Source organism: Oncorhynchus tshawytscha, linkage group LG07 (genome assembly GCF_018296145.1).
Source record: "Oncorhynchus tshawytscha isolate Ot180627B linkage group LG07, Otsh_v2.0, whole genome shotgun sequence".
Lineage (NCBI taxonomy): Eukaryota > Metazoa > Chordata > Actinopteri > Salmoniformes > Salmonidae > Oncorhynchus > Oncorhynchus tshawytscha.
In genome coordinates, this window is record NC_056435.1 from 3,838,944 (window position 1) to 3,850,642 (window position 11,699).

Here is an 11,699-nt window from a genome sequence, read left to right on the forward strand (position 1 = left end):
TGTTGGGCTACCAGCAAGTTGGCCCCAGGCATGTTAGAGTCAGACTGGTCTCCCTGATGGTAGAGTGAATGGGTACAAGCCACTCTAAACTGACATATAATGGAAGTCAGCCATGGCATATGCACTCACAGACGCTGTGGACCCACTATATCATCGACTGCACTTCCTCAGGCATTCCCCCGCCACTTGGCCAACTATGGCCACTTGGGTCTCATCTCCTCGGTGGATGGTTACTCGATATCATCCACTGTATCTTGCCTATCCTGCTCTGTACCATCACTCATTCCCTGCAGACTCCTTATGTACATGTTCTTTACCCCTCCCCTTACACTGTGTACTGTAGGCAGTAGTTTTTTTACTGGCCAGTTAGTTAGATTATGTTCCTTTTGACTGCATTGGACCCTTCCGGAACTCCTGAAGAACATGTTCCCTCTTCACCGTGTGTTGGGCTACAGATCTGCCCCATGGCATTTCATCTGCTCCATCTGTGCGGTTAATGGGTACAGCGCTCAAAGGACACCTGGAAAGCTCCATGTCGCCGAGACTGGCTTGTGGGACCCCCAAAGAAATGCCACCCCCTGACCAGACTTTGCCACCGCCATGCCCCCGTGCTGGAGGATGTTGGGGCAGAACGTTCTCCATGGCGTCTCCAGACTCTGTCACGTCTGTCACATGTTCTCAGTGTCAACCTGCTTTCATCTGTGAAGAGCTGGGGCGCCAGTGGCGAATTTGCCAATCTTGGTGTTCTCTGGCAAATGCCAAACGTCCTGCATGGTGTTGGGCTGTAAGCACAACCCCCACCTGTGGACGTCGGGCCCTCATACCACCCTCATGGAGTCTGTTTCTGACCGTTTGAGCAGACACACATGCACAATGTGATGCTGGAGGAATATGATTTTGGAATCTGGCAGTGCTCCTATGATCCTCCTTGCACAAAGGCGGAATATAATCCCCTATGATGGAAGGGTTGATTGCCCTCCACGGCCTCCTCCACGTCTCCTGAGGGGGCCTGTGTCCTACAGTAGGGCATTGATGGACTCAAGGCTGGATACTAGGGGAATACAGTAAACTGTTCTGTATGATGGCTCAATATGATATGGGAATATGATGCTGGGTATGATGAGGGAATATGATAGACCCTTCATATGATAGAGAATATGATAGAGCCCGGGCCTATGATAGAGGGGAATATGATTTCCCCTGATAGAGGGAATATGATAGAGGGGAATATGATAGAATATGATGGAAGGGAATATGATAGAGGGAATATGATAGAGAGGAATATGATAGAATATGATAGAGGGGAATATGATAGAGAGGAATATGATAGAGGGGAATATAATTCCCAGAATATGATGGAAGGGAATATGATAGAGGGGAATATGATAGAAGGAATATGATAGAGAGGAATATGATAGAGAGGAATATGATAGAGGGGAATATAATTCCCAGAATATGATGGAAGGGAATATGATAGAGGGAATATGATGGAAGGGAATATGATAGAGGGGAATATGATAGAGGGAATATGATAAGTGACGATTTTAGTTTGTATATCTTGGTGGGGCAAAGAAAAGAAAAAATGTTGGATGCATGCCAACAAAACCACTACACAATACAACACTAAACAATACATTAATTGCACTAACGGTGAAAGATGGTGCCCACATACTGTTAGAGCCTACATAAAGCTGTCCCAACAGCTGAGTCCCAACATCAGTACAACTGCTGCACCTGGCTATCAGCAAAGCCTTGTCTGGTAGTGGAATAGTTCATTCATTCGGTGAGGCACATGGTCTGCTAACAGCTTACTTTCTTAGCTACAGTATATATATCTCTCTGCCATATTACGTCATTTATGCAGCAGCATACAATACATTTTTGGACTCACCTTGTTGTGCTGTGCTCACTTGAACAGGAAGGTGGTGCGGCTGTCCATCGTGGGAAAATTTTGTCAGCATACTTTGTTATCAAAGTCTGGTATCCTCTGGATTCATGGTGCTTTCAAGAAAACTGGGAACTCAACAACAACAAAAAAGCTTGAATCATGATGACGTCAGTGATCTTCAGGTCGTAGCTCTAGAATGAGGCCTGAGTTCGAATGTACAATTCTGAGCTGGATGAAAGTTCAAAGCGTATTTTCCCAGTCGTAGCTCATTTTTCCCGAGTTCCCAGATGTCTTGAACTTACTAAAGTCAGATTTTGCAGTTCCGAGTTAACAGTTGTTTTGAGCGCGGCACAAATAATGCTTCATTGACAGCATGGCCAATGTTGAATGTTTATGATTTTAAACTAGGAAAAGAGACCCTTAAGCTTAGACTTGGGACTACACAGCCACTCCAGTGAATAGCAGGCTAATGATTGCATTGCAAGGCTTGCAGTTAGCCACAGTTAGCCACTGATTCCTCCCAAACCACTCATTGTTGAGTCCAATGGCCAATGAGCACCGATACGTTTTATCTAAAATTAACAAATCAAAATATATTATACATTTGAGATTCTTCAAAGTTGCCACCCGTTGCCTTGATGTCAGCTTTGTACACTTTTGGTGATCTCTCAACCAGCTTCACCTGGAATGCTTTTCCAACAGTCTTGAAGGAGTTCCCACATATGCTGAGCACTTGTTGGCTGCTTTTCCTTCACTCTGTGGTCAAACTCATCCCAAACCACCTCAATTGGGTTGAGGTCGGGTGATTGTGGAGGCCAGGTCATCTGATGCAGCACTCATCACTCTCCTTCTTGTTCAAATAGCCCTTACACAGCCTGGAGGTGTGTTGGGTCATTGTCCTGTTGAAAACAAATGAGAGTTCCACTAAGTGCAAACCAGATGGGATGGCGGATCGTTGCAGAATGCTGTGGTAGCCATGCCGGTTAAGTGTGCTTGAATTCTAAATAAATCCCAGACAGTGTCACCAGCAAAGCACCTCCATACCATTACACCTCCTCCATGCTTCACGCTGGGAACTACATTTGCGGAGATCATCCATTCACCTACTCTGCATCTCACAAAGACACAGCGGTTGGAACCAAAATCTCAAATTTGGACTGATCAGACAAATGGACAGATTTCCACTGGTCTAATGTCTATTGCTTGTGTTTCTAGGCCCAAGCAAGTCTCTTCTTATTATTGGTGTCCTTTAGTAGTGGTTTCTTTGCAGAAATTCGACCATGAAGGACTGATTCATGCAGTCTCCTCTGAACAGTTGATGTTGAGATGTGTCTGTTACTTGAACTCTGTGAAGCATTTCTTTGGAATGCAATTTATGAGGCTGGTAACTCTAATGAACGTATCCTCTGCAGCAGAGGTAACTCTGGGTCTTCCTTTCCTGTGGCGGTCCTCATGAGAGCCAGTTTCATCATGGCCTTGATGTCGGCAGGGTAGTGGTTAGAGCGGTGGACTAGTAACCGGAAGGTTGCAAGTTCAAACCCCCGAGCTGACAAGGTACAAATAAATCTGTTGTTCTGCCCCTGAACAGGCAGTTAACCCACTGTTCCTAGGCCGTCATTGAAAATAAGAATTTGTTCTTAACTGACTTGCCTGGTTAAATAAAGGTAAAAAAAAAAAAAAAAAAAAAATAGCGCTTGATGGTTCTTCAAATCAAATCAAAGTTTATTTGTCACGTGCGCTGAATACAACAGGTGTAGAGCTTGTGAAATGCTTGGCTCTAACCAATAATGCAAGAAAGGTATTAGGTGAACAATAGGTAAGTAAAGAAATAAAACAACAGTAAAAAGACAGTGAAAAATAACAGTAGCGAGGCTATAAAAGTAGCGAGGCTACATACCTGTTAGTCAGGCTGATTGAGGTAGTATGTACATGTAGATATGATTAAAGTGACTGTGCATATATGATGAACAGAGAGTAGCAGTAGCGTAAAATAGGGGTTGACTGGTGGAGGGTGGCGGGACATAATGCAGATAACCCGTTTAGCCAATGTGTGGGCGCACTGGTTGGTCGGGCCAATTGAGGAAGTATGTACATGAATGTATATTTAAAGTGACTGTGCATATATGATAAACACAGAGTAGCAGCAGCGTACAAGAGGGGTTGGGGGGGAACTGTCAAAGTTCTTGACATTTTCCTGATTGTCTGATCTTCATGTCTTAAAGGAATGATGGACTGTCATTTCTCTTCGCTGTTTTGAACTGTTCTTGCCATAATATGGATTTTTTTTTAAAGTGCACCTGTGATGAAAATTACAGGCCTCTCTCATCTTTTTAAGTGGGAGAACTTGCACAATTGGTGGCTGACTAAATACTTTCCCCCCCACTGTATGTGTTATTTCATAGTTTTGATGTCTTCACTATTATTCTACAATGTAGAAAAAAAGAGAAAAAAACCTTGAATGAGTAGGTGTGTCCAAACGTTTGACTGGTAAACATTGACATTAGTGGTAGGCTGAGATCAAACAAATAACCTAAGTAAACCTGGATGCTAGTTGTGATATCTAAAACATATTGACTTTGAATTAGTCAAAACACCTGTATTATGAATGGTCAACCATTTGAAATGAGGTAGAGCATTTTATTTGAATAAAAAATGTGGTTACATGGATTCAATGCAAATATCAGTTATGACTGTGCTGCATAGGCTAAAAAAGTGAATTGTTCCAGCATTTGACTACACATGAGAGCTTCTGTGGGTAGTCATGGCAATGAGGCCTTCATTGTGACATCACAAGATTCTGATTCTGGGAGGTTAACTGTTGTACAGACAAACAGAACAGTGTAAAGGTACTGATTCAACTAACTACTGACAGATTATTAATGTCCTATTTCATTAGAGAGAGAGAGAACACACTGCTTACTGGAGAGGTAGGTTGTAATATAACTTACTGTATAACTATGTTTCTGTAGAATAACTACTTTTCAAATTACTTGTGTACTTATATAACGTTTCATTTAGGCCTAACATGCAATCATGGTGACAAGTGAAACTGTTGACGAGAGACAGTTTGTTTGAATCCAATTTTTGTGAGAAAATGGTTCATCCTGACACCTGAGATGACATGTTAGTTGTTGTAGTGAGCCAGGCTAATGGCAAATGCATTATATTGATGAAAGAGAACCCTCTCTCTGTTAATAACAACTGATATTGTAATCAATTATCTGAATAAATATGTACCAAAAGGGAAGGTTATGTAAAAAAACAAGTCACCTACCTAATTTGTAGTTGCTAAATTGCTAATGAAAATCAGTTTTTCTTAAATGAATGGTCATCCATTTCAAATGGTTGAATTGATCTTTACTCTTTACATGAAGGTGCACACAGGGGCACTCAAAGAGAAGACTGGAGTGTTTACCTCCTTGTTTTATACAATATATGAAACTGTACAATAAGTTAGGTCTTGCATGGATACAGAGTCATTTTCTACCCCAAACCTTTTTTGAATGATATGATATAAGTGATTAGTGTGTTTTGTGAAAACCAGGCCCAATATGGAGGAGTGGGGGGGGGTTGAAAATGACTGGATAAGGCTCAGTAGTAACGTACAGAGGGAGACTGAAGTTTTCTTTTTAAAGTCTGTGTTGTGCTTTGTCATCTCCAATGGCAACGCCTTGCATCACAATGATGATGTCATAAAGGATATTGTGCACATAATGATAGGAAAGGCAAAAATTTGATTCATTTGAACTTGGTCGAGTTTCAGGTAGCCAAATTTTTACTTGTAATTCAGATAGGCCTATTGCGTAATCATCTCTGGATCAGGATTGTCACTTGCTTCATTGTAAGTAAATGGGAAGAAAATGTGTGCACATTGTAAAGAGATGCATTATTCTTTGGTGAGCAACACGCCACTTACTACAACGTGTATTTTTCAGAGTTATTGTTAGCTAGGAGGAAGACATGGAGGGTTCAATGCTGACACAGAGGAGGGCTGAGTGTCAGTTGAAGGAAAGGGAGATCCAGACAGACTACATGATGGAGCTGGGAGCCAGGTTGGCTCTGGTGAGACAGATCCAGAGGGAGCAGGAGAAGGAGATGAAGAGGATTTGGTTTGAGACGAGGAAAATGCCAAGCCTGATTGAGGAGGTAACAAGACCAACTTTGACAAAGTTGACTAGAGTTCTATTGAACAATATTGATTAAAGCAAATACATGTCAATATCCGGGCAAAATGATATGCCATGAATTGTAAGCTAACAATATTTTGTCTGACATCTTTTCTTGTGTTGTATCGTGTCTGTCTCTCTGTTTGAGTATTGTTATGGACATAGTCCTCAGTTCCTATGGTTGTCTTAAATAAATAAAAATAACTAGACCAAGCAATCTCTCGTAGACCTTCATATCAGGATTATATGGTTGTCCCACCTAGTTACCTTAAGTTGAATGCACTAACTGTAAGTCGTTCTGGGTAAAAGCATCTGCTAGATGTCTAAAATGTCAAATGTTATGCTGGGTGTGGGGCATGTATTTTTACAATTAGTTGACCCATTGGCTAGAAGACCCAGGGTTGGTACAGACTGGTGCAGAGCATCTGAGAGGACACTAGATATATACAGTGCCTTTGGAAAGAATTCAGACACCTTGACTTTTCTACCTTTTTTACCTAATAGCCTTATTTTAAAATTAATTGAATATATGCAAATTCTCAGCAATCTACAAACAATACCCCATATTGACAAAGTAAATTCCGTTTGTTAGAAATGTTGAAATACCTTTTTTACGTAAGTATTCAGACCCTTTGCTATGAGACTGTAAATTATCTCATGTTCATCCTGTTTCCACTAATCATCCTTGAGATGTTTCTGCAACATGACTGGAATCCACCAGTTGTATTTTCAACTGATTGGACATGATTTGGAAAGGCACACACCTGTCTATATAAGGTCCCACAGTTGACAGTTCATGTCAGAGCAAACAACAAACCATGAGGTTGAAGGAATTCTCCGTAGAGCTCCGAAACAGGATTGTGTCGAGGCACAGATCTGGGGAAGGGTACAAAACCTCTCCTCAACATTGAAGGTCCCCAAGAACGCACTGTTCTCCATCATTCTTAAATGGAAGATGTTTGGAACCACCAAGACTCTTCCTAGAGCTGACCGCCCAGCCAAACTGAGCAATCGGGGAGAAGGGCCTTGGTCAGGGAGGTGACCAAGAACCAGATGGTGACTCTGACAGAGCTCTAGATTTCCTCTGTGGAGATGGGAGAACCTTCCAGAAGGACAATCATCTCTGCAGCACTCCATCAATCAGGCCTTTAAGGTAGAGTGGCCAGATGGAAGCTACTCCTCAGTAGAAGGCACATGACAGCCTGCTTGAGTTTGCCAAAAGGCACCTGAAGTCTCTCAGACCATGAGAAACAAGATGCTCTGGTCTGATGAAATCAAGATTGAACTCTTTTGCCCCAATGCCAAGGGTCACATCTGGAGTAAATCTGCCACCACCCCTTCGGTGAAGCATGGTGGTGGCAGCATCATGCTGTGGGGATGTTTTTCAATTGCAGGGAATGGGAGACTAGTCAGGATCTAGGCAAAGATGAACAGAGCAAAGTACAGAGAGATCCTTGATTACAACCTGCTCCAGAACAATCAGGACCTCAGAGTATGGTGAAGAGTCACCTTCCAACAGAACAATGACCCTATGTACATAGCCAAGACAACGCAGAAGTTTCTTCGGGACAAGTCTCTGAATGTCCTTTATTGGCCCATCCAGAGACTGGACTTGTACCTGATCGAACATCTCTGGAGAGACCGGAAAATAGCTGTGCAGAAAATCTCCCCATCCAACCTAACTTGGATTCTCCTAAGATTGGGAGAATTCCCCAAACACAAGATTTCCAAGCTTGTAGCTTAATACCCAAGAAGATTCTATGCTAAAATCGCTGCCAAAGGTGCTTCAACAACGTACTGAGTAAAGGGTCTGGATACTTATGTAAATGTGATATTTCACATTTTATTTGTAATGAATTTGGAACAATTCTGTTTTTGCTTTGCCATTATGGGCTATTGTGTGTAGATTGAAAAAACGATTTAAATTTTTTTGAATTAGGCTGTAAGGTAACAAAATGTGGAAAAAGTGAAGGGGTCTGAATACTTTCCGAAGAAACTGTATATGTGATGTATAAGTAAATAGCGTTGACTCATAAAGTATGTATGTCGTGAATGTGATCACTTTCAACATGTCTGTTTCTTTTCTCCCGCAGAATGTGAGAGATGTGACCAACCGTCCACTCACTGAGTTCATGGCTCCCTGTATTGACTCCCTCCCACCGCTGGCTTTCACCAATCGGAGGCCTATACCAACCATGTTACATCCCCCCTCTCAATTGGCCATACGCGCTCAGGATGCACAGCGGTTCATTGTATTTTCATACTTTGTCCCTGCTGAGTGCCCAGTTGCCACAGAGGCCACAGCAGATGTATCTACTGGTAAAAGAGAGGACTTATTGACAGATACACATCTTTCCTCAATGCTGCATCGATACCTGCCACACTTCTTTAACGATGACTCCATTCCACCACAGCAGACAGTAGAGGGAACCACTGAGCTCTCAGTTGCTCCAGTGGCAATATCTAATATAAAGGAAGAGGACAGATTCTATCCTTTCTCCCTCCCACCACTGGCTCAGCGGTTCGTTGGCAATTCATTAATTGTCCCAGAAACCTCCCAGCCTGCTGTTTCAGCCACAGAGTGCCGAGTTGCCAAAGATGCCACTGCAGACACAGCCACTGTCAAGAGAGAGAACCGATGGGCAGCCAGAAGTCTTCCTTCAGTGCTGCCTCCATGCCTGCCACCAGTCTTTGACGATGACTTCAAGCCTACAGAGCAGACAGTAGAGGATGCCTATGAGGTCTCAGGTGCTACAGAGAACACTTCAGGCACAGCTACTGTTGATGGAGTGGACAGATCAACAGCTAAATGCCCTGTCCCAATGCTGCCTCCAAGTCTGCCACCTGTCTTTGACAATGACTACAAACTGCCAGAGGAGGCAGTAGAGGGAACCAACAAGTGTCCAGTCGCCAGTGAATCTGTCGCTTCCGTGTCCGCTGTCCTCCAAGAGGAGTTTTCAGCTGATAAGAGTCTTCCTGCACCCGCAGCACTGCCTCTAAGGCTGCCCTGCACCCACAGCATTGACCACAAACAGCTATGGGAGAAAGTTGAGGACAACACAGAGTTCTCAGTAGACAAAGAAGCAACTGTTGCCGTTTACACTTGGGAAGATAAAAGTCCTTCAGTTCTGCCATGCATCCACAACAACAACGACCACCAACTGCCAGACGAGACAGTTGAGGACAACACAGAGTGCTCAGTTGACACCGAGGCAAGTGCAGTTGCATCCACTGTTAAGAGAGAGGAACTGACTTGTGATAAAAGCCCTGTCCGAGCAATTCCTCCAATCCTGGGATGCATCCATGACAAAGACCACAAGGAGGAGGTGAGACAGAGGGAGGGATTGAAGCGTGAGGCGGACTGTGCCCATTCCAAGAGCTCCAATGGGATGCCGTCATCAGAGAGAGCAGAGACCATCCTTGGAAGAGTGGGCTTTCTGGTCATGAACCACATGCAGAAAATCCCATTTTTGAAGATGAAGGAAAAAGAGAAAAATAAGAAACTGCATAAGAAGTTGAAAGATGACGAGAAAGAGAGAAAGGAGAAGAAAAACAAGGAGGAGGAGAACAAAAAGAGGGAGAAGAAAGAGATGAATGAGAGAGAGAAAGAGCAGAAGAAAGTCATGAAGGCTGAGAAAAAGAGGGAGAAGTTAGAACAGAAAAAGAGAGAGAAGGAAAGAAAAGAGAAGGAAAAGGCAGAGAAAAAGAGGTTAGAGGGGCTGATGAAGATGCATAATCACATGATGAAAGACAGGATTAAGAAAGAGAAGAAGTGTTCTGAGGAGCTGAAAAAGAGAGAGAAAGCTCAAGCTGAGTTCTTGGAGATGGAGAGAAAGATTCAAGAAAAGGAGGAGAAGAAGAGAGAAAAGATGAAGAAAGAGGAGAGGAAGAGACTAGAGAAGAAGAAAAAGAGGGAGCCAGCTGGAGGTGGAACTGAGAGGGTGATAGAAGAGCAGGGAAAGGATGAAAGCTTGAAGATGGATGAGTAGACTGGGTATTTAGAGAGAGAGAGCAGGGAGGTATACGATATTTTTGCATGCAATGAAAAAAATAATTTAAAAAATCAATAAAAAGGTTTACTCTCTGTTTGATTTTTGTCAAGGCATACTGTATAACACAGTATAAACACAATGTTTACATTTCACAAATCTGGGGAGTGTTGCACTGTTAAAATGTTGAATTCCAAATCGAACCGATGGAGCGGAGCTGTGCTGAGATGAGGAGGACGGAAAGGGGGGAGGGGGGGAATAGATGGAGGGTAGAGCGGAATATGATAGAGAGGAATATGATGGAGAGGAATATGATGGAGAGGAATATGATAGAGAGGAATTTGATAGAGAGGAATATGATGGAGAGGAATATGATAGAGAGGAATTTGATAGAGGGGAATATGATAGAGAGGAATATGATTTGTTACTTTCATTTATACATTTTTACTTAACACTTTTTTTTTCTTAAAACTTCTTAAAGCATTGTTGGTTAAGGGCTAAGTAAGTAAGCATTTCACTGTAAGGTTGTATTCGGCGCATGTGACAAATAACATTTGATTTGATTTAACCTACTCATCAATCAAACGTTTCAGGCCTAGATAATTACCCATCCAGCACATCTTATTTCTCTACCAGCATGCGTTCTATAAAAATCCCTCGACTGCAAGGCATACTGTATAACACAGTATTAACACTAAACACTCCTACATCTTGAAAGTATTTCATAGGTGTACAGGGAGATATAGGTGTAATATGGCCAACATAGCCTATCAGAGGGAATGGTAGATCCATTACCAGTGCTTATACATTTGGGATAGGTAGAGAAAATTCTAAAACAAATCTCATGAGCTCTTTTCCATTGTCAAATGAACTACTGTCGTCTGGGGTAATGTAGAGAGCTACACGTCTGAAAATGCCCATCTCCACTAATAGGGCAATACTTAAGAAATGTAAAACACCTGGAGCTGTGATGAACCTTCCTGGAAGAGGACGCCAGTGTATTTTGCCCCCCAACGCACAGTGAGAAGGATGGTTTAAGTGGCAACAAAAATCTCCAAGGATCACAGTTGGAGAATTGCAGAAGTTGGTAACATCTTGGGGTCATCAAGTCTCCAAAACTACAATTAGACACCACCTCCATGCCAAGAAGTTATTTGGAAGGGTTGCCAGAAGAAAGCCTCTGCTGTCTCCAAACCACAAACGTAAGCGGCTGGAGTTTGCTAAATGTCATTGGAACTATGATTGGAACCAGTTTCTATGATCTGATGAGACTAAAATCTAGATTTTTGGCAACAAACACCAGAGGTGGGTTTGGTGTAAAAAGTGCCATGGCCATGCAGAAAATAACCTAATCCACACTCTTTTACTTCCAAAGGCCATGGGAACCTTGTTAGGTTACATGGCATCATAGACTCCATCAAGTACCAGAAGATTTGACTTGTGCCAGGAGGCTAAAACTAGGTCGTCGTTGAATCTTCTAGCTGGACAATAATCCAAAGCATACCTCCAAATCCACACGAAAATGGTTCACTGACCACAGAATCAAGCATTTGCAGTGGCCATCCCAGTCCCCTGACATAAACCCCATTGAAAAAACTGTGGGGTGAGCTGAAGAGGAGAGTCCACAAGCAAGGACCAAGGACTCTGAAGGATCTG

The 11,699-nt window shown here is 42.7% G+C and overlaps 1 protein-coding gene across 1 annotated transcript; it reads left to right on the plus strand.

The window, feature by feature from the left end:
- The first annotated feature begins 5,506 nt into the window (after positions 1 to 5,506).
- On the plus strand, positions 5,507 to 10,049 carry LOC121846760 (protein split ends-like). The gene is made up of 2 exons (XM_042323915.1): positions 5,507 to 6,034; positions 8,148 to 10,049. Exons 1-2 carry the CDS (start codon positions 5,849 to 5,851, stop codon positions 10,041 to 10,043), a joined length of 2,082 nt encoding a protein of 693 aa, XP_042179849.1. The 5' UTR covers positions 5,507 to 5,848; the 3' UTR covers positions 10,044 to 10,049.
- Positions 10,050 to 11,699: the final 1,650 nt, after the last annotated feature.